Genomic DNA, 24,978 nt, shown 5'->3' with positions numbered 1-24,978 from the left:
ATTATTACTATTTTTGTTTACACTGTGTGGATATCTCTACGATTAATATGTTTGTGATGCGCTTTCCTGTGGGCTGCACTAGTTGGGAATAAAAGGCATTAATTGTTCTAGTTTAAAGGATGGAGTAATCAAATCTAAATATTGCGACATTCTTGCGTTTGCTGTCAGTCTACATTTTCCACTTTTTTACGCTGTTCTTTAGTCTGTCAATAAATCACGTTTGTACTCGTATTTCTTTGTATACCAGTTTGAACATTATAACTACTAAAAATTCGGATTCTGCCAAAAATTCATGATGTGGGAAAAAACTAACAAACAAACAAACAAACAAACGATGCTTTTTCGATCTACAAATGCCATATATTTTACACCACTGTAGTCCTTTCTCATACGAATATATATTACATACATTCATCTCCCCTAAAAATCAACCAAATCAAGAACGATAACTTTTGCTTAGCGCCACCTCAACAGCGTAACAACTGAATGAACAACTAAGACTGGTTGTATGGTCTGTACACATAGTAAATGAAAACGAACTTGGTTGGTTTGGACATGTTTGAACCACTTTCGGTCTGATATTTTTTAAAGACTGAGAGCGTTGACACGATCCCGTAAACACTGAGACCTATACACATAACCATGATAACAGTATCGTGTTTAGTGGGTTACAAATATCAGTTTGTTGACATGATCGATTTATAAAAGTTTTATTTAGGTTTCAGATTTTATTGCATGTATATAACTTCTGTTTTTATGAAATTCTATAGCAATGGTCTTGCAAGTGGAGACGAGGTAGGACACAGTATTACACAAACTGCTAACAATAAGTTTGAATATGGATTTTCATGGTTAAATATTCCTTTTTCAATAATATACATTATTTTAACATATGATTAAAAATAGCATTACGTACATGTATAAGGTATGAAATTGCTTCGCATCTCGTTGATATTATTCGTGCTCATGGTACTCCGATCATGTACGTACTTATAGTGAATTGTATATACTACAAATTTGAATTTTAATTATAAATAGTTTATATACGACACCTTTGTTGAGTAAATAAGGTAAGATAAATATACTATTTTCACTTTCAGTTTACTTTTGAGTTGCTGGAGTACACATGAGCAACTATTTCGCTATATCTGTGTAATGTTGTTTGGGGTTCAGAATCAGCTTGCCCTGCGGTGTGAGGGTTTTCCTGCCGTTCATTGAAGACCCGTGGGTAGCCTCGATCTAAAATGTTTCATTCCGTAGGGTTTGTGGTATCTTTGAAATATTCACCATATCAATATGCAGAAATTTGTTACATCTTTAGCAGCAAGAATGAACTGGTATTTCCATACTTAAATTCACTATCACATTTCAAGTATTCGAGTACATGTGAAATCGAATTATAGATACTTTTGTAATTTTATTTATTTAAAAAAAATGTTTTGTTTTATTTTTGGAATGCATTGTCTTTGTTTGGTTTAAAGGTCTCTTCTTTCCTGAATTTATTTTATATTTGCCTTGGTCAATATAGTTAGCTTCATTTGGGTCTGCTGTTGAATTGCATATTTTTTTTATCCTGTACATCGCATTATAAAACAGCCTCATGTAGGGGTCTAGTTCCTTGTTCCCGAAGCAAACGAATCGTTTTTATGATTTACACTTATCTAATGTTTTTACCATTTTCACTGAATGTATGTATATTATAATCATATTGTATACATAGGGATAGATCTTTTCTAGTGGGCTATATCTTTAATCAACTCAAGAAAGTTTTTAATCAGCCTCGAGTGGTGCCAATTAAGGGACTGAAAGAAACATAGCAACTTGGCAGAAATGTCGAATATATAGATGTAGATTTTGCTTCTTGATTGAGAGGGTGTATATGTTATGACACATTTGTATATTACTGAGGAAATCTATTTAAATGAACATCCTACAAAGTATGAAGTAAACTGTTTATATCTTTGTATCACTTACCGTAACGTTGTAAGTAAATCACATGACTATTTAAAATATGTGTACATTGTTAATCGCATTCAGTATACTTAGGAGTGTGTATCGAATGTTTTTCATATATTTCAAACATATTTCAAAATGGATGGTACAAGTTATAAATCATTAAATACACAACTTATGCTTAATCAGGATATTTTACTCGTCTTTTTCTAGGAACTCGTGAGGAAGATAGGACCAGTATTACGAGGATACCTGATGGATCCAACAGGGACTCGCTATCTAGTTGTGGATTATGTGAATTACAGACTGAATAATAATGGAGTACAATGGGGCCAATGTCCGTCCCTTTTACCACAACCATTAGAAGTGCATCTGACTTTAAGGGATAAGGGCAACGAGCTCGAAGCGCGATACAAAGCTGTTTTCCAACGACGTATTGACGATTTACATATTACAGAGAATACAGCCTACCCAGTGTTTCGGACGGTAGTGGACGAAATTTTCAATGGGGGAATTAATTGGGGACGCATTGTAGCTTTGTTTTCGTTTGGGGGATCGTTAGCTACAGCATGCATGAAAAAGGACTTACCTCAGTTGATAGATTCTATTATTGAGTGGATTACTATATATATAGACGAAAATTTGTCAGCATGGATACAATCACACGGTGGATGGGTGAGTATTATAAATTGAAAAAGAGCATATCTTATTAATCGCACATGCAATTGCATGTATATATACGAGAAAATTTAAAGTGGAAGCAGGATACTTACTTATGGTTAAGGAAAAAACAGAAGGGTAGGCTTCATTTTCAATTATGCCACGACTGAAATATCAAACTTAAAAAAAAAGAAACAAATACCCACAATCAACGCGAAAAAAAAAAATAATAAAACTGAAAACGGCAGAAAGTTGACGAATATCCCAAATGCCTCAAATTCGATATATAATGTAGAGTAAGTAGACCTATAATCCAGGTATTCTTTTTATAAAAAAAAATTAAAAGTTAAGAAATGGCAACAATTCCCGATCTTTCGGTGGTGTTGCACAACTTAGACCATTTGATGAATACGTCAACGTTTCTGTCAAACACTCCCTGTTTCACTGAAACAGTGACATAATTTACATCATGTATACATACACTAAATTATTATGATAGAAATTAATTACTGGAGTTAATTGGAAATTGTATATTAAATGAAATAATAAAAACCGTTGATATTGATATAAATTAAGCATTTTTATTATTCCAGTCATGGTCTCTCATGGGGTTTTAACATTGATATAAATGGGTTTAACTTTGAAAACCATTTTCAGTTTACAACGCAAACGACATTTTCTATTTTGTTTAACATAGATCGTGATTTCAGATTTCAATAGAACATTATATAATTGAATAATTAAGTCCCTGTATTGACATACATGTATGTGTAAACAAGCTGTGTATTTCAATGAATGAATGTTGAACTTTGACCTTTGTCCTATAATAAGGGAGTGTAAGAATTTTAAAAATGTACATGTAATTGATTTCTAGAATTTACCTGTATAATTGTGTATTCAAATTTGTTTTAATTTAAAATAGCTCATTTTATGGACAATTATGAAAATGTAAGCATAAATAATCATTTATTTGTGACGTAGTGAATAAATCGTTACTACCGGTTGTAAACTCTGCTTTCATTGATAAAATAGAGAGAATCCGAAGCAGTCGTGTAGGTTTGGCTGCCCAAGCATATTTTCTCTCAAGATGGAATGATATTTCAGAATGGGGATTACATATTATGACTTTAAGTAATAATTTGGAGATGAACCAGTACAGTTCACGTTATTTAGTGGTCGATTTTGTGAACGACCGACTAAGAAAGAATGGATTACAATGGGAAAACTGTCCCTCGTTGGAAGTCCCACCTTCACAAGTTCAGCTCACATTACGGACGATTGGGGACGAATTTCAGGAACGATTTCGCACACAATTTGACGATATGGTCGATCAGTTACATATAACGGAAGCAACAGCATATCCTACTTTCCAAAGAGTTGTTCAAGAGTTATTCATTGATGGGAATATAAACTGGGGGAGGGTCGTTGCCTTGTTCGGTTTTGGAGGGGCCCTCTCAGTAGAATGTGTACAAAATGGAATGCCACAACTTGTAGACTCGATCGTTGACTGGGTTTCTGTATATTTATGTGATAATTTAGAACCATGGATTACTTCAAATGGTGGCTGGGTAGGTACATGTACTTCTACTCAACTTGTTTATTTACATCAAAACATGCCATACAACATCCTTTGTCACCTTTGCTGACATGGTTGAGTGATCACAATAAACAAAATTAGCTGGTAAACAGTAATTCTTTGTTTATTGAATTTAAAGAGGTTAAGGCTGGATTTAACTTTTGTAAAATTAAATAACCTATGGAACAGGTGAATACTCTTGTTAAATACAAACCACAAAAACTTAGTGGATTATTGCAGCTTTTGCATACTTGTAATTCCACTGGTTAGTTTTATAAAATAATTATTTATAAATGTATCAGATTCAGTATAACACTGTCCTCAACATAAGCACAGGACTAACAAGTCTTAAATTGTCCAGTTAAAATACTTACGGTCCTGTCAATATAGAGGATTTTGTAAGTTATTACATGTACATGTAGGAAACTCTGTCTAAAGATAAAATAAACATCTTTACTTCTTGTCTTCTAAATTCAAAAACATGATTTCACTGCTTGTTTAAAGGAAACACATACATGTACCTCATAAAATGAACAATTTGTAGAGGACAATAGACCAATGATATTGTTGGCCCTTTTCACCCCTTTTTTATTTTGGAGAATACATGTACATGTATGTGTAATTTTTATTAACTTAGAAATATGGAATTAATTGAGTAAATGTACAAAAACTTGAATTAGTAGATGGAGCATCAGAGTTTTACTAATGGGCAGTCACATTTTCCAAATTCTTTTGCATTACATACTGTACATGAATATTTCCAAATACATTTTACATGTACATGTGTGCATTTGTGTTTGCATATTCATTGGAAAAAAATTCAGTGTGAATTGTACAACTGCGACCTGTGTATGTACACTGTTCATGTACATGTACATTACAAAATATACACATTGTATACATGTATGTACTTCATGAATGTATTTTAATTTTTGGGAAACTTATTTTACTATTTGGTAGTCTGGAACTGAAAGTCTTAATCTACTGGCCAAACTTTTAAGTTATTGAAAAAAATCAACGATCATACAGTTTGGATGGTCAGATTTCATAAATTTTACAGCATAATTAACACCTTTATCATTTTTGACTTAACTTTGTCAGACAAATGATGAACTACTGATATTGATGACAATGATTGCATACTATAAAAGAATCAATAATTTGGCACTTTGCCAAGTCAGCATCAGTTTGATATTGGCTTCCTTCCAGTGGTAGTCAATATTTATTACTAGACTTGGATTGTTACTTAGTGCATTGTACACAGCATAATTGCATAAATCCTTGCAATCTTTACTAGTACAGTCAGATGAGTCCACATAGATATAAACTTGTACATGTAGATACATTTGTACAATGTACTTTTTACATGTTCACCTGTCTACACTTTTACATGTACATTTTTTGTACATGTACATATTGCCAATTGGTTGCAAATGTATAATGTAATCTGCAAGATTCTCTTTGGTAAAATATACATGCATAACTACATTTTTGTACATCTTCTAGATAGACTTTAACCTTGGTGGAAAACATTTCTTTTACTTAGCAGTGTACATAAAATGTATAATTTCCCAAGTGACAGTATGTTAATACTAATGCATTTTATTGGACGAAAGTGATGGCAACCATGAAACTCAAGGTTCATTTTGGGGCATTTGTGTCAGGAATGTGTTCAATTCCTTTTTTATATACATTGTATTGAAAAATTATGAGTAGATTTACACTTATTAAACTAGTTATAATATTAATTGAAATGGAAAACATAAAGCAGCGATCACAGTTCACCAAATATAACTTAAATTGGATTTGCCATCTTACTAATTAGACTGACAAATTGAGGGAAAAGTATGTCTGACTCCACTATCTTTTTTAAAGAGAGTGCTTGTTTTTATTGAAAGAAATCACAATTTTCCTTTATCGACATTATCATTGGAGAACTACATGTATATGTAAGTGATGTCGTCATATGCCTTCTGTTTATCATTAACTCAGAAGATAAGTATAAAACAACCATGATACATGTGCACGTACCACTTTGGACTGGAACACTTTTGCAAAATGCATCGTCAGAAAAAAGTACAAATGGATTTCAATTGAGTCTTAGGTGACAGTGGTCAGTATGGGTATGGTCTTTTTACACATGTTCAGTCATGTGACAGCTGCAAGTGCATAACCTGTACATGTATTAAGTGCATCATATCAAATGTATGCAAGTAATCAAAGTGGAGAGGTACATGTATGAGCTGGATCCTTTCAAATAGCTGGTGATTTATGGTGGTAGTTGATTGACAACTCTAAATGTATCATTGATAAGGAATGTTCATGAATGTTTGATATTTTCCAGAGGCTAAATCCAAATTGAATTGCTGCTCATGTAATGAATTACAAGTTAGTTGGTAAGACAACGCTACTTGTGCAGTATACATGTACAATATACAAGTTATACATGCTCATTAGTACATTTGTACGCATGGAATGTGGTCTGATTTAGGATGAAATGAATTGAAATCAGTATTAATTGGGTATACAATGTACATATACATGTATATTTGAGAGAGAATATTACATTTTGTATGAAGGTTGGACAGTACTGTGTCAAACTGTTTTTAATGCATTATCAACATTTTTCATGCTTGTCAAGCATACCAAATTTCATACATATTGTACTCCTAATGTGCAATGACTTACAATTCAGAATGTTAAAAAATACTTGACTTTACATTTCATGTTTTTTAAATGAATACTTTCTATTGTTCTTGTGTAAATTGACACTTAAAAAGGTCATCTGTAAAATGTTGCCCCCTACATATTTATAGCAAGTCAGTAGGTACACAAAATGTGCCATAAGAGGGGGAGTTAAGAATTGAGGTCCAATTTATTTTTTAATAACTGAATGGCTTAAAATACAATGAACAAGTACAATATACATGTACATGTACATATACTTTGTACACAGCTTTGGTCACATATTACATTTCTTTCTTACCCGGTAAATTGTTTGTAATAAAATTTCACCAAGTTACAATAATGTACATGTGAATGATGATGTATACAAAAGTATACAATGTACATGTACATGCATACAGGTGAAGTTCATTGTACAAAAATGCATGTACATGTTTGTGCAATCTATTTTGAAAACTGCTTCTTAAAGACATTATGTGTCTTCATATATTCCAGTATGAACCATTGGAATACTAGAATTATGTGTACAATGTACTTGTATCTGCCAAACACCAATGCACATGTATAAAGTCATTCTTACTAAATTGACATTCATTTTGTAGCACATGACAATTTGGCATTGTTATGCATTTTTGCAATGAAACTAAAATTTGAATTTCATGTACAAATGTACAGTTGTACATGTGGTACACTACTTAATGTACACAAGTGTATTATCTGATTCTGTTGAATGTACAGATCTGTCCATGTACATCAGTCATCTATGATGATCTAGTATGATAAACAGATATTTGTATCTCTATACTGCTTGTTCACTGGAAATTCATACATGTATGAGCCCCTAAAGGAAGCTTGAGGGAATCTCTGAAAATATATATATGTACTATAGTTTGTTATACATGTTTGTACAACTTGTTGGCCTTGAAATAACACTGCAAGTCATATTAGGTCATTTTGAGTGGGTGTACAGTTTTTGCAGAAACAATTTATTTTCTGCAGTCAAGCACATTTCTGTGGCAATTTAATTAAACACTTTAATCCCCTGTATTTTGGCTTTTTTCCAAGGCCTTGTGGTTTAAATTCCATTCATGTTATTTGACTTTAATTCTCTACTTGAATTAAATAAATTTGCTTTTACCTACATACATTGTAAATACAAGTCTGAAATTATTTATGTAGATATTTATCTACAGTGGTTCTAATTTTAGTTCTTTCATGTGCTTAGCTGTACATTTAAGAATGGTTTTCCTTGTGGGTGTGAGAAGGAGTGTTCAGTTCATTATCCAGGACAAAATGGTTAGAGATTATACACTAACTTACCAAGTACTAGCAGCTACATTTTTTTCATTGTCTGAGCATTTTTTATGATCATATTGATTTTGAAATCCTCATTGGCTCCATATTGTCTCTCAATCCCCACCCATATGTACAGCTACAATACAATGTGGTTGTACATGTACTTGTACAAAATATGCATACATGTACCTGTACATAGTATGTACAATTAATACACTGTATTTACATTGTACAGGTATATGATTTGATAACATGTATTACTTATGATGTAACTTAGAATTCAGTTTTTACAATGTACATGTATTTATTAAATAGTGATCAAGGGAACCAATGAAGATTTTAGTGGAAATCAAAAGAATGTAATCTAGGGACAAAGACCAGACATGGTAAACAGACAAACACAACAAAGAAAATAAAGTATCTAAAATAATGTATACAAAGTAACAAAAATAAATGAGCAACTCAGACTCCACTAAAAACTGGGAGGGTGGACCATTAAAAAGTTTTAATTCAGTTACATGAATTATGCATACATGTACAGTACATGTTTATTTGTACATGTAAATTCATGATAACAATAGCCATATTGCATAACTCAAACAGTTAGCTGTAATATAATCTGAGTCTTTGTGTGTCATAAATTTTTACTATTCTAAACTAAATCATTTCCATGGTAACTAGAGAAGTACCCTTATTAGCCCTGACAACAACATCTGCTATATTGATGGAGTAAACAAAAGGACACTATACACATCATCCATGTGAGCAGAGATAATTTATTCAGACACAGCTGAGTAACATTAATTAGTCATAAACAACAAAGAAATATTTAACAAGTACATGTACATGCACATGCATATGTACTTTGTGTTATGTACTTGTACTTTTCATTTTGTACAGGAATTAAGACATTGACCAACACTTTGCCGAGTATATTGTCAAAACAATTCTGTTGATTTTGATGTACAAGGTTCATCATTATATTTTACAGTGGATTGGCTTATAGACCCTTCAGTGTTGAGCCAATACAGTACATTGTATTTCTTTGAGACTTACAAAAAGGCCTATTAGAATACAAGTACAGTGTATAAGTTTCAGATATCAGTCCTATTTCAAAAGTAGAAGTCTGTTTGAAAAGCCCATTTAGTGTTCTCTACATAAATTTAGAATCTGCCAGGGAAACTGTGATACTTACATAGCTTAGCTTTTCAGGCTTTTCTGCTAAATTAAAAGTACACATGTAGCACAGTGCCCATAATGCATTCTAACTAGAATTAATTTCTGATAGTAGATTATTAGTACAGTTGTAAAATCATAGCAAATCAAAGGACTAGAATGGCTTTGCAAGAACACTGCCACTGCTTCTTGTCATTCCAGTCTTTTGATAAAATGGTAAAAAAACTAAACTATGTAATACGAAGTTTGACCGACATACTATAGTAAAACCTAGTATCGACCCAGATGTTTGTAGACTGTCAAAATACTTTAATAATATCAATAATTCTCCCTTAATATGGCGTGGTATTATTACTTTACCAGGCCTTAATGTGGGTGTTAGTTTTTTTATTGCCTATTTGCTTGCCAACTTTTTGATGGTGAAACTTTAATCTTTGCAATAAAGATTGATTTAGTTGCACTGTTTTCAACAAAATGGATATTGGAAGCCAGCCATAGTTTTGCTTTGTATTGATGAGTTAGTGGAATGTAAACAAACAAAGTTATTAACCAGTAATTGGATTTCTATTCTGTTCTGCTGAAGGTTGATGGTTTCCATTAAAAGTTGAGTTTTATCACAAAATCTGTACTGTAGTGTATCCTTCATCCCCATTTTCAGTTTGATTTTGAAAAAGTTACAATATAAACTGGTCTTTACAAATTAACAATTTTCGCTAGTTGTTTTGGCTTCATAGGAAATTTTAAATACCGCAGATACATGTAAGTTTTACATGCACCAGTACATGAATTTGCTTTGTTAAATTGTACATCAAGTATTAATTTGTGTCTGTTTGCTACATGTACATGTAGTTTGAATATTGATCTGTTTAACCTTGATTGACTTATGGTACATGCATGTGTCCAAGATTTACATGCATTTTATAAGAATGTGGTCATCATTTTACCTGGCATACATGTATTTACATGTACATTAGACTGATGGGACCCTTTTTTTTGAGAAATATGGTCTGTGATGAGCTAAATAGGATGTCACGGCAATACATGATTTTCTTGTTAAAGAATATGACTGTTGGTAAAGCCTATGATTTCATCTGTCTAAGTGACCTACTTATTCACAAGATAATCAAACTTTGCATGTTTGTGTTACATGTAGTTATTGTTGACAGTGTTCTCAGCATCCATACCTGTCAGCTACCTGTACAGGTAAATCAATCAAAAGGTGTTCTAATGACAAGCTTCTAAGCTCTCCCGTGGGGAACTGGTATGAATTAATGAACACTTTCAATGATTTATTCTTCATGCTTGTTGGATCCATGTTGATTATTCTGATAATGTCAATTTTCTATTGACAATCAATGGTAAATTAGCATGGCTTGAATATAAAACTGAATTAGACACCCAAGAATAAGCATCATTATCAACTCTCAACAGTGATCCAGTTTGAATTTATACATGTAGCATGTACTAACGTGGGGATATTTTAATCACAATACATGTACAATATAGACATACATGTAAATGCATAATTAAGCATGGACACTTTTCTTTAGTAGGAAATCAGATAAGGAAGGAGTAATTTGTCTGTCAGCACACCCCCTTTTCTCATATTATTACATGTACATTTTGTATGTACACATGTGCATGCATGTTTCTTAACATGAGAAGAAAACAAGGTGCTGTCTTTTCTTGATAAAATATGTTTTATAATTCAAATTTCTGTGATTGATAATAAGGGCAGTTACCCACTTACTGCTACATAAACTATAAATGTTAAAACATGGGAGCCTATTGTACTGATACATGTACATCAAGCCATATTACATAATCTATAATAAAAGTACTTAAATATGTACTTTCCTAAAGCTGTTTATTTTCTAAGACCACTGACTAATACCTGACTTACCAAGGTGTAGGAGGTATGTTACAGAAGATGGCCTTGATAGCAGTGTATTTTTGGCAGCAGTTGATATTTACAGGAAATATAAAGCCATTATGTAATATAGCCAACAGGTGCTTGTTTTAATTAACTTAGAATCTATCAGAGATTTAACCATGTTTCCTCTATAAATTGTTATTTCCTCCCAATGGTGTGATTGCTACTACCAAAATGACTAGCTGTCTTGATATCAGTGACCTTTACATAATAATTTTCCTTTGATTTTTGTGGATGTACATTGCTCATATGGGTGAATGACTTCAACTCAGTTTTATTCAGAAAATGAACTGTATTTCACATTTATTGACACTCGAAGGCATTTAAAATAGATTTAAGAGGGCCTATGGTAGAACAAATCTTATAAGCAGGGCAAAGACATGAGATTAAAATACAATGTATGTCTACAACCACATGCTATAAAATGTAATGTCAGAATAAAGCATGTTTGGTCATGGCTGTAAAGTTATGACTACACGTTACATGTTGGGTTGTTATGTTAAAAATAGGGTATATTGTCTTGAAATGTATATTGAACTAACTGAGCTTGTTCTGTGGAGGAAAATATCCCCAAAATTCATGCATTAACTCTCTTATTATATAGCTACACACATGTATGTTGTACATATTTGTTTGATACATGTGTTTAAAATGGCCTTTTGTTAGCTTCATATATTAAGTATTGAATTTAAAACTGTATTTGCACTAGTGGTCAGTAATATTATGTTTAATGATGAACACTTATTTGGTTTTTTAGCCTTATTGGGTACACTACAAAAAATAAAATTCAGTGGGAAAGAGGGAAAGTAAAGCCCGAGAACACAAAAAGAGGCAGTTTGAAAAAGCCTGCTTTGTTTTTGTTATTGGTGTACATTTAATTTGCATTTACAAAATTTGTAAAAGTGGATTTTTATTTTAGCAAATATTTTAGATATATTACTTTCTACTTTCAGCAAGGCTTTGTGGAATACTATAACCAAGCACAGAACCATAATGACAATCAGTGGAACTTGGGAGAATTTGTACGTTATGGGGCCATTGGTGTGGTTGGTGCCCTTGCCCTTGGTGCTTTACTACAAAGGGTATGAAAATCCTCAATATTGTTGTTGTTATATTTGTTATTTGTTAAGTGTCATGAGTGGGGAGATATGCTGACTTCAATAGAATCCAGTCAGGATGGAGGAAAAGTAGCTAAGCCAGTCTCAAGAGCTGGCTTTACACTGTGCTTCTTTGTGTCTAGATGAATTTTTGATGTACATGTATTTGCAAGAGTGCATGTGTGAAATGGAAAGCTGAGCAAAACAGACTGAATTGTTGGGAATTACAGTGTGTGGAGATGTGTTCAGTTCTGAAAAGAATTACAGCAAGGATTTAACTTTACATTGAATGTTTGTGTAGCAGCTCTTTAAATGAAGCACATCTAGAAATTATCAGAAGATGCATTGTTGCATAGTGTAGCATAAATACCAGAAATACATGTACTACTGAATTTGTATGTATCATGAATGAATAAAGTAACTATAGGGCAGACTGTACATTTAAAGTTTAACAGAGTTCAACTTTCACCCAGATAACAATATTATGGTAGATGTTTTTTTCATTGTAGTTTGTTTTGAAACGAGTTGAGAAATACAACAGAAGGTAGAAGAATTACACAAAAAGCTATAAAATTATGTTGTGGGGTGATCATGTGTTGTAGGAAGAAGTTTTTAAACATGTCATTATTTTTAAAGCAATTAATTGTTTTTGAAATGCATTGTTAGGAGCTTTATCTGCAGGAACTTGAATTTTAAGTTAAGGAAAAAATCATTTATTATTTTGCATTGTAATCAACTGCTCACTTATTAAGTCTGTGACATTGTAATCAGAATGCAGGGAGCATTAAAATAAGCTTATGCATATCTTATGATGTCAAGAAATGCTATTTACATGGAGCTAAATGTGATGTACATTCTGAATAGATACTCAGTAATTACTTCTCTTAAAGGTCCATGTAGGCCAGTCTGTCAGTAAGATTGCTACCATAGTTTGAATTCAACAAAATTCAGATGTGGCTTAAATTTAACAAAATTAGCAAATGTATAATATTAAGTTCAATGCTGGTTACATTGTCAGTGAATTTCCAACCCTGTCTGAATCAGTAACCAAAAAAAATAAGCGTTAGTCTTTACATGTATAACATGAAAAAGAAAAAGAAATTCTTCCTCTAATTATGGCAGTATGGCATTATAATGTCAGCATATGCAAGTTTTGTCGAGAATGGATATGAATCATGTTGATAAAATAACAAAATTATGTGAATAATACTGTCACCACAATACAATAATGCTTAGCATGGTACTGAACAGGATGATACAACTCGGAGAAGTTGTCCATGGACTTTCCAGGTGTATTGCAGCTAAATGTATCTCAATTATTCATGTAACCAGTCTTTGAAATGTTCACACTTACAAATGTAGCACATTTTTGTGATGACTTGCTTCAAATTTCTCTAAATTAATATTTAATGAGTAGAAAAGAATAAGCTTATTCTATTCACCTATCAATCTGTTGTACTTTTCGGTGGCGTTGAAGATTGAAACCAATCAAAAACCGGGGATAACTGGGTAGTATTGTAGAAGTACTAAGAAAGAGTTTTTTTAACAATTGATTTTCTCTCCATCTGTTTAAATAGAAAATTTATTGATATGTAATTGTGTTATATGTTTCACTGATAACTTACCAAGGCCAATATTGTTGAACGATTTTTTTATTACCAGTACATAATACATTTACATTAAGATAGCTGAACTAGATACTTTTTATGCATGCACATATGTATACATGAACATTATAAACATGTAATTCTACATTTTACTTTTCAACATTTATTCCATAGTAAATGATGCACGTAATGAAATCATTAGATTTTTACGGAGTGCAATGATAAATAAATTGATTAAATTGAAAGTCTCCCACACAGTGTATAGTACAGTCAACGTAAACTTTCATTTCTCCACTCTTCACACTGGAGATGGATTGAGTGGAGTCTGACACAATGTCTCCACCCAATGCAAGAAGTCACCATTTTGAAATATTTTCAATACTTCTTCTGTCTTCATACCAAAATATATTGAATGATTCTTAAAGTTTAATCAGAAATAAAATTGAAAATCATTTAAATACACTAAAAGCAATTGTATCGGTGTTTATTTTGGTGGATGAAAATAATGACTCCATTCAGGAGGGTCAAGAAATTAAAATTTAGGTTGATGGTAGTGTAGTACATGCATGTTTATTTAGTTGAATTTTATTGTAAGTCAGAAAACATATGTTTGTAAAATAATTATACATTTTTTTTATATTAAAGTTATGTGGAAAATAACATAAGATTATAACTATTATGATTTACAATATATGTGTACAGTGAAACCTGTCTAAATTGTACAGGGAAACCTGTCTAAACTGTACAGTGAAACCTGTCTAAATTGTGCAATGAAACCTGTCTAAACTGTGCAGTGAAACATGTCTAAACTGTACAGTGAAACCTGTCTAAACTGTACAGTGAAACCTGTCTAAATTGTGCAATAAAACCTGTCTAAACTGTGCAGTGAAACATGTCTAAACTGTACAGTGAAACCTGTCTAAACTGTAAAGTGAAACCTGTCTATACTGAATCTTTTTGTTTAGAATCTGTTTGGTTTTGACATGTATTTGGTTTACTTTGGTTTAAAAACATTAGAATGATACAAGTATGTGGTTTAAACAGGTTTTTGGCTCATTCAAGGTTTAATTTGGACAGGTTTGCAGCTTATTCAAGGTTTAATTTAGACAGGTTCTCAGCTTATTCAAGGTTTTGTTCAGACAGGTTTTCAGCTTATTCAAGGTTTTGTTTAGGCAGGTTTTCAGCTTATTCAAGGTTAGGTTTAGACAAGTTTCAGTGTACATGAATGTATTGGTATTTCTTGGAGAAAAGCATTTTAGAAGGATGATACCTTGTACATGTATGCATGGTCAGTGCCATTTACATGTAAATGCATTATCTAGTATGTAACAAATGTATTTGTCATGTATAAACACAAAACATCTTGATATGAAATACACCAGAACTACTGTAAACATCATAACACAAATATTTACATTAATGCTGTTACCTGAACATTAAGGCAAAACAAATAAGTCTGTTTCTTGCTACCCTACAAATGTACTTACCCTATTTTTCTCTTACACTTAACATTTTATGGCTATTTTGGCTTAGCACTATTGAAGTCAAGATTGTTGGCCCAGTAACTCAATGTAAAATGTTATTGATGCATTGTAATTTCTCTATACACTTTGTACCTACCCTATTTTTATCTTGCTGGTAGCAGGAAACAAAATTATTATATTTGGCCTTAGAGAGTGATTTTAGGAATAAAATATTTTGATAGATACATGTTTATGTATATTCAAAGGTCTGTTATGTTTCTTACTAGATCATTCTTCCTAACCTAATAATCTCTTCCTAGTACTGTAGATCTCTACAAAAACAAGTTTAGTCTTTAGAGGCTGATGATTTTCATTAAATAAGACATTACAAACATTACTATAAAGGGAATTCTAATCAGATCTTCTGAGAAAGGCTTTTACTGACCATGCATGCATGTTACATAATAATGGTTTCATTTTGTATTCTCCAATCTCGGAGAAATCTCGGAGAAATCAAGCAATTTAAATGAAGAAACAGTTAATATTCTTAATTTAGCATGTTCCTATCGATTTCCTGGAAAATTGCAGTCCTCTGTTGTTTGTTGTTTGTTGAGAAATGTTAGTATTCTTAGAAAACTCTCTCAGATTGAATTATATAAAACCTGTCACATCATTTGACAAGTAATTTCTAAGGCATTAAAGGCTTGGACTAAAGTGCCCTTTATACGACTGTGTTATTTGTTAACTAGAATTCTCATTTGATAGCTTTTATCATTAAAGAAATGTTTAAAGAAGCAATATTTTTAACAGAGTTCGTCACTTAAAAAATGAATTTTTATTTGAATAGATAACACAAGAGACTCTTGGGTCTAATTTGTCTAAAAAAGAAATTTTTAATTGAGACATTTGACCAAAGAGATTTGAAGTTTTGAAAAAAAGAAAACTTTAGTCTGTCATCTTTTGACATTTAATGACAATGTTAGAAAGATATTTAGTATTGTAATCTGATAGGTACACCATCTGCCCATAGTAGAATCATTTTCACTTCCATGTATTTATTTTTGGTTTTCTTGGGAATACCTTCCCATGAGACCCTGTATGTACTTGTAATTTTAGCTTGTTCACTTCCATAAAACTGGTATTGACATGGATTTGTACTTTGTACAAGTGTACATTGAACCTAAGGTTATCAAGCCTTCTTGCTATGATATACATTTCGTACATTTGTACACATGTGACAGATGTGCTTACGTGTACGTAATATATATATATATATTAATTTGAATGTATTTAAACCTACACACAATGTGAAGATGATCTCAGTTTGTTTTGGTATTGACCACAGTCTTTTTTTTTTTTATTTTTATATTTGTTCACTACATTGATACATGTACAAATGTATGTTAAGTAGTATAGAATTGTAAATCCATGGTACATGTAGGGGAAAAAGGGGGAATTTAATAGTATACAAGCATCTAAATGTGCACATTTGTCTTAAGGCAGTGAAAATTTGGTGATGTAAGAATTGTAACTCTCATGACCTATCCCTTGCCCTGTTTTCATTCTTTTTGTGTTTACAAAATAGGAACTGATAACCAAATGATGTACATGTGTACAAAATAAATCTGTTTTAATTTAAGGCAGGATTTAGTTATTGCTGAGCCAACATTACATCTTTCCTGTTAGTAACATACGTTTTATATTTGTTTAACTTCCTTTTTAACATCTCAATACCACTTATTAATAGCAACAAGAAAATTTCTCCTTTGCAAAAAAAAATATAAATTTGCAAGAAAACGTACACTTACTGAATCATCCTGACACTGAATGTGTTTTAAGAAAATGTTAGGAAATCCACACCCTCTATATTTAGTTTATCTGCAGCGTACTATAAGACATATTTGTTGTAATATGTAATTTGCTTTTATAAAGATCTACACTGGTATTTGGTAATAAAATGGTCTAGGAATTTACAAGATTATCTTTTGTCAAAATATCATCAGTCACTTGTAATTATATTATTTCTGTTGAAGTCAGGATTTTTCCATTTGCCTTTGTTAACATTGCAACTTGAATTTCGATGTGCATTTCATATGATCAAGTGGGTGGAAAGAAAGTAATGAACAGATTGGGCATTGTTTATGACTTGTAAGATTTGACCCATTGGTGATATTTATCGAGAAGGATAAAAGCCTGACTGTAATGTTTATTTATTTTCATTTTGTAATCCTTCATGTTTTTTTTTTCATTTTTTATACCATCTTGTTTTAATTGGCAGCAAGTTAAATATTTTCTGGTAAACTAATCATCTGGCTGTGAGTCTTACTTAAATTTTCTTATTGATGTTTCTCTATTTTTGGAAATTATGTTTCATAATAAAAAAGCTTCTAATTGATATCAGAACACCTTGTTTGTAAGTAGAACACCATGCAAAGGTGCATACACATAGTTTTTAAGAATGGTGACCTTGAAAAGGTCATCATTTGGATTTCTCCACAAAATCATTTGCATGGTAAGATGGAAGGAGACGATCGTGGCAATTTTATTTTCCTGTTGGCTTGAGACTGAGCACATACAATCATGGTAGACTGCTGATGTAGACTTTTACAAATACAATATATGTATATTGTAGAACAAAGAAACTTTGTAAAACAGCAGCTAAACACAATTTGGTATACATTCTACCAGTTTATTTAAGTACAAGTCTTTCTTAGAATCAGACAAAATGAGAAAAATCTGAAACAATAATATCTTAACTGATCTGACAATTCACCCAAGGAAGTCTTTTACAGTGCATTTTAATAATACTGTAACTCATGTTTCCAAAATTATTTTGAAAATATTGTCTTTATTCCTTGATTCTAATGGTCAAATAACATGCCAAAATGGTGGATTCTTTCATATAACTGCCTGACTCTTATAGAGACTGACATTTAATTCTTAAGTCATTAGTTAGGTCCATTGTATTTTATTGCCACTTGAAATAATTTTTGAAGACTGAGATTCATTAAGAATGTATCCTAAATGGGAAATATTTATGCATGTGTCCCTGGTTCTAGAGTAGCATTAGCTTGCAGGCATCACTTTACATTGTCTAATCTGGGAATGAATATGAGAATATAGTGGCATTTATAAGGCAGATATCGATTATTTGAATTTTATTTGAAATAAAAACTTAAATTAACATGCATATTAAACTATCATGTATTTTACTATGTTGTAATTTGATCAGATTTGCCATTGGTAATAGTAAAATGTGCATTTAGTGTCCTTCTACTGAGAGTTATAATTCCTGACTTATTTATTAGGTGCATGAAAGTTGATAAAAAGTTATCTAGAAGAAAACCAGACCAGACATAATTTGGTGACTCATGGGAAAGTGGAAGGTAGAGTTTCCATTCATATACAAAACATCACAAGTACATGTAATAGTGGATATTTTGATGTTGACATGATTTTAAGGGTTTCCACTTAACTGAATTTATTTCCTGTTAAAGGATGACACTGATGTTTGGTCTGACCTTCAGTTTAAGGATTGTCAATTTAAATAAATTCAGTTAATTTTAGAAGATGACCTTAAAAGAAAATCTTTAAATGGTATGAATGACAGTATCTCACATTATGCTCAAGTTTTCAGAAATATTTATGAAGGTTTTTAAAATATTTTGGTATAATTGTCAATAAAAGTAAATTATGCACCAGTTCACGACTGGTGGTTACAACGCATATTTTTAGGTCCAACCCAATAAGAACAGTTGACCTGGTCATCAAACTTATTTAATCTATGAGTTTAAAGATAAGGGAATATCTGATATTCAAGGACCCACAGAAAATTAAAAGATTTTATAGAGGTTTGCATCTTGCTGTACCCCATTCCTCTCAATACCTTTTTTTTTAGACCTATTAGAATTATTACACGTTTGGGTATGTCTATGACTAGCCTCATTCTAATTTCTGCCTATTGTTTAAGTCTATCCTCAGTATCAACAAAGTCTTGCTCTAAATATTAACTATGTAACATTAATAGTTGATAGATGAGCTTCATATATGATAGTGGGAGCAAGCCCATGTACCTCAATGTCAATTTCATTACATAGTCCTAAGGAGAAGAAAAACTTATTTGTACCTACAAATCCCATAGTGTCTGGGACAGTATTCCCTCTGTAGCCCCCTTTTTTATTCATCTTGAGTACTTCTTTGTATTACATGATATTGATAGAATCTTAAATATTATACCTGCAGAAAGAGGTAATTTGACAATAAAAATACCCTCAGCTAAGTAGTGCTGTTTGTATAAAGGTGTATATACAATATGTTTTGATATTGTGAATATAATAGAATTTCGGAGACTGAACAACATTAGAAGTAGATATAGCTGTTTAATGTTAGGTGGAATTATATATCATTTTAGCAGGGGCATTTAGAAAAGAAGATTTAATAAAGGTTTTGTTTGTTTTTCTTGAAAGTTTGTACAGAATAAAAGCTGCCATCTATAGATACATGTAGAATATTAGGTTTCATTGAAATGACAAACATGTATTTTAATCAACTCAAGTTAAAAGCAGAGAATCCTCAGCTTGTGTTGGTAGGTCTATGGTGTACTATTTCCCACTAAAGTTATATATTGTAGATGTCATATATTTTTTCAATTCATGTAAGCTCATCAGAAGGCTGTTTTGTAATCTTCATTGATTCAGTTGAAGTACTTTTTTCCTATAAAAGGGCTGTATATGTGTTATAAATAAATCTGTTGCATAGAAAATGATATACATTTACTGGATAAACTTTTAGTTTCAAAGTTTACCACATATTATTTTAGTGTTACAAATTTTACTAATTTGATTTTCACACATCTTTATTTTAAGGAGGTAGACTTAGGATAAGGGACACAATGCTTAAAATCATTGGAAAGTTTGTATTCAGCATTTTATATCAGTCTCATGTAAGCATCAAAGTAACTTGGATCAATTTCATTCTGTTTCAAATGAAAGCTTGATAAGCTTTGGTGAAATTGAATATGAACAAACATATCACTGATTCCAGGAGTTGTTTCCCTTATCCTAGATCTCCCCCCCTCTTAAACAATAAGTGTTGAACTTTGAAAAAAAATATTGTGTGATAAATGAACTGTAAGTAGATAATAAGGGTTTCAGCTTTAGTTAACTGTATACAGGGCTCTCATTTAATATCAGAAACATGAATTCTTGTTATATTTTGGTATGTGTGTAACATTGGCATATGATGGTTATGTGGTTTGGATACAAGTTGATAGTTGGGGAGCAAATGAAGCTAGATGTATTTGATATACATTTTGTGAATGGTCGGCATGTTGGATGTACATTTTATGCTTAAAATAAAATGATGTAATTTTAAAGGTGTCGTTTTATATCCCCCTTTCCGCCTTTAAAGCGGATGGTATATATACGGTGTTCGTCTGTTCGTTCTTTTTTGTAATATGTTTATATTTTATAGTATCAGAAAAGGTGTGATAAGAAATTCGCATTTACATCGTAGCTTTGAAATGAACGCAAAATAAATTGCACAAAAAATCTGAAAAACAAACAAACTAACAATCTTTGAGAGTCTCGATCCGGTAAGTTATGTTTTGCGTGCACAATTCGGAGAATTCGTGAGTAATAACTATGTATTCAAATTGGTGTATTTATTTATAAAATTTTTCAATAAAACCAATCTCAACAAAAAAGAAAGAAAGTCCCCATTTCCAGGAAAATTGAGAAAGACCTTTGTATTTAAAGTTTAGATACTTGACATAATTTTATTATTTTCATACGAATTCATATGAAAGTGAATACAATGGATCACTACTACAGATATTGTCTGTTTTAATTTTTATCTCAATTTAGTTACGTTAGTCATCGTTGTCCTAATGAGCTGGCCTTGACCGCATTGTTCTAGAAATACACATCACATCACTTCGAGACTAGTATATATTTATATAGTTAGTAAATTGCTATATTAGCGACTGGACAGAAGCCATGTGAACTCTTGACATCCAATATTACCACAGGGACGAAGACAGCTGCTATTAACAAGTGTGAATATTACCGCCTGTCCCTGGAGCCAGATTGATGATGATAAACTGTTTTTGCGTTGTTACATATACATGTTGTTTATGTGCATTCGGACTGGAAGCTGGGAATATTTGTGTTTCTAATCTACACCAGCTTGGAGATAACAGGCAGAACAAATAAAAAGATGCTTCTGTACCGGGTAACAGATCTCACTTAGTCACGTGAACTTAGTCCTGGGGATTACTGGGTTAAATCAGTTTTAGTACAGACTGGATATTCGTTCTGAAATGCGTTTCACTTTTACACTGTTATCTTTGCACAGCATTGATACCGACTGAGACAAAAAAATACCATTGTAGCAAGACGAAATAAACATCTAATCAGGAACCTACTGCCCCTATGTATAAGAAGTCTGGGGTGGGGGAGGAATCTGTCCCTATACATAGCTCCTTAGTCTACCAACTGTGTATTGTTAAGCTGTTTAGGAGGTTTTCAGTTTGATTTGTGGGGTATAACTTATGAATTCATCAGATTGTCATTGGAAATTATCTGTACTGTCAAAAACGCAATTTAAAAATATATCAACTAAATTTTCCTTGCTCAGAAATAATCGTATACTCTCTAGAGCATTGCCAATATCTAAGACAATGCTCATTCCTTCACTGAATGACATCATGTTTGTCCATAGAAATAATTGATCACAGCTAGATGACCACACATGCATTTCATTAGAAGATAGCGTCCAGTATTTTATCTCTAATTGATATAGTCATCGAAGAACATCTGCTTAGTAACACGTGTCTTTTTCGTGAATAGTTTCCTCTCACCATCCGCATGACCACTGCCAAAACGTAATTGATTTTTATGGATATTGTGAAATATTTCATTATTCTATATATTTGCTCAAAATGATGAAGTCCAAACAATATTGTTAATAATGAAGAGAAAGAGTTCAAATTTCAGAAGCTTTCAATGTCGTTTAATTATAGGTTTCCCTCGAATAATGGACAGAATTAACCGTTTGATTTTCTCAATATCTAGTTTCTCACACATATTATGTTATTGTTTACATTATTTTCAATATGGAAAGGAATTGAGTTTACGCTATATTCTCTAGGGAATCATAATTGGTTCCAATTTATCAAACGAAAGTTAACAAATGTTAATAATTTGATATCTAAAATGAAGCACAATACAGAGTGATTTCTGACGTCCTATTTATTGTCGTATCTGAAGAAAGAATTTAAAGTAAGTTTATAATTGGATAACAAAAACGGAAAATAACATTGTCACATTCTACAATTAGTTCTAATTCGCAAAAATATTGATCGGTGAAAAGGTTAATTCCTTTTTGAAAATTGATTCTGTGTAGTTGTTGCCATTAATATACATGTTTAATCTGTATTTTGCCCTAACGAGTTGTTCCATCAAATAGGTTTAGTCATTCGTGAGACATCATGGTTTTGCCTTGAAATGAAGTAATAATGATAAATCATGACCAAATACAGCTGTTACTCACATTCACATGTTCAGACATTTCTAGGCGTTAAGCGGTTGATGCAGCAACACAAACATAAACCACGGAGTTATATTCCCATGAGGTATGCTAAAGTGTTGACAAGAAGGTCGACATTGTCATAAAATGTGCTTTAGCGACAAGAATGAGAAACAGGAGTACGTAATTGATGTAATTAACCCACTAATGTAGCGAATCAGGATAAAGCATTATAATTAATTTATTTAAAATATTAACTCGAACAGAGTAAATTATGAACTTAAGAAACATGCATGAAGAGTCGAAATATTTCAGGTTTACTCCTTTTAAACTTTTGGATTGTTGAATGTTTACTTCATACCAGGTAGAAGCATCATACGATCACCGTGGCCTTCAGAATATTTGATTTTTTTTTCAATTTATCAGAGATAATATACTGTAGTGCTCTGGACTTCGTGGTATTTTACTACGCGTTTATTTAAAATCAATAGTAGGATCAGTTAGTAGGCTGACAAATATATTTTATTTCCCATCAGACGTATACAATCGATCCGGCTTCTAATTGCAATGCTGTATTGTTACTTGTACTTTAAGGGTTTGATCCATGTTTCAACGATAAGAATCTGAAATAATAGGCATACTTCAAGTAACAAATACTTCGGTCCGTTGACGTATACTGTATATGTACAAATATTTCTGGTTAAAGGGTTCGATTAAATTTAATTACCTAGCTCGATCGGCTTTATTGTAAATATGATATACATTGAATACCTGAAACGATGCCAGAAAGGTGGTTTTACATTTAAACTATTATTGAATTTGAATAAAAGAAAGAATTTCTTTCAAGACACATGTCTACTGATAAATTATTTCTGACTTTTACGATATTGTGTTAGGCTGAAAATCAACGTGCCATAGACAGTTAGTGAGCGTTTAGCACACCCACAAAGCTGTAAGTTTTATTTCTAAAAAAATCTATTTTTAAAAGACACATTAAACCACATTCATATAGAACAGCATTTGTGATTAAATTTTGAAATATAAACATTTATTGCAAAACGAAGTATGAATTTTATAAGAAATGCTCTGTAGAAATGTCAAAAATTATAAGTAAGTCGATGCCCCCAAATTAATGGTCTTCATTAACCATAATGCTTGTCCGTTATCTATAGAGAAGTCATGATATACGAAAGTCCTCTGAGTAATATATATACATTCTAATGAAAATTTGACCAACATTCATACCTCTAAATCAGGTTCGGTGATTTTGGGCATTCTGAACAAAGTTCATCAAACATTGTCTTTTGAGAAAAAATTAAAAGAAAAATATAGACAAATTATTTGGGTATGATCTACCTTCATGAAATTCTCCTTAAATATATACCCCTTTTTGTAAACAAAATACCTTAAAACACACACTATTGATTGTTGCTGTTAAATTTTGTTTCAATCCCTTTTAATGTAGCTGTAAAACAGAAGTTTTTGTGAAATGATTTGCAAACATCCTCAGGCATAGAAAGCAAAGTGCCTTAGAACAAAGGGAAATCACAGTAAAAGGACAAAGACACTTATGAAGTTGTAAACAGACGATTCCGTAACTTAATACCTACAAGCATACTAATAGGCACTAAAAGCACGTGTAACGTAATTGGATAGACACGGAGACGCACGTGCGTAACCGTAGGAAGTCCTTTTTAAAATGATTGCTCGACCTATTTTATAGTTTCAACAAAATCTCTGAACTTTTCGTCTAGCTAATGAGATTTATTTTGAATGGCATACGTCTACTCCAGTAATTCACAAGATTTACTGCCGATCAATTTCCTTACTAAGCTGAGTTGGAGATAGGGGAAATGAGCTTCTCTTTCGTTGCAAGAGCGTACGCGTGCACCATGGACTTAGTGGATTTGTTTTACTTATGAACAATTTTGGCAGAAATAATGTAGACGATCCGGGTTGTCTACAGTAGTTAAAAGACCTTTGTGTAAAATGCTATAGTTTTTTT

General features: G+C 31.9%; 1 protein-coding gene and 1 long non-coding RNA gene across 5 annotated transcripts in view; one reads left to right on the top strand and one right to left on the bottom strand.

Moving 5' to 3' along the window:
• Positions 1 to 1,872: 1,872 nt before the first annotated feature.
• Positions 1,873 to 20,820, top strand: LOC148603208 (bcl-2-like protein 1). Of its 2 annotated transcripts, none has more exons than XM_088553208.1 (2): positions 1,873 to 2,628; positions 12,233 to 20,820. In XM_088553208.1, exons 1-2 carry the CDS (start codon positions 2,209 to 2,211, stop codon positions 12,365 to 12,367), a joined length of 555 nt encoding a protein of 184 aa, XP_088409334.1. In that variant the 5' UTR covers positions 1,873 to 2,208; the 3' UTR covers positions 12,368 to 20,820. The 2 variants fall into 2 exon arrangements, with proteins under 2 accessions (XP_088409334.1, XP_088409333.1); XM_088553207.1 differs by lacking the exon at positions 1,873 to 2,628 and adding an exon at positions 2,635 to 4,181.
• LOC148603203 (uncharacterized) overlaps positions 16,046 to 24,978 on the bottom strand; it is a 92,946-nt gene continuing 84,013 nt past the window's right edge. For 2 of the 3 annotated variants that reach the window (XR_015916742.1, XR_015916741.1), the window contains one exon: positions 16,046 to 23,596. This is a non-coding gene — a long non-coding RNA (uncharacterized LOC148603203). The remainder of the gene's footprint in view (positions 23,597 to 24,978) is intronic. The other variant, XR_015916743.1, reaches the window with a different exon arrangement.

Source organism: Perna viridis, chromosome 11, assembly GCF_037379345.1.
Source record: "Perna viridis isolate PV_CMFRI_1.1 ecotype Kerala chromosome 11, ASM3737934v1, whole genome shotgun sequence".
NCBI lineage: Eukaryota > Metazoa > Mollusca > Bivalvia > Mytilida > Mytilidae > Perna > Perna viridis.
Note: the sequence above shows the minus strand (reverse complement) of the source record. Positions and strands in the feature narration are given on the sequence as shown.

Coding starts and splice junctions, on each gene's coding strand:
- LOC148603208 (XM_088553207.1), top strand. CDS start 3,735: ATGACTTTAAGTAATAATTTGGAGATGAACCAGTACAGTTCACGTTAT. Junction 4,182..12,232: donor TTACTTCAAATGGTGGCTGG/GTAGGTACATGT, acceptor TTCTACTTTCAG/CAAGGCTTTGTGGAATACTA.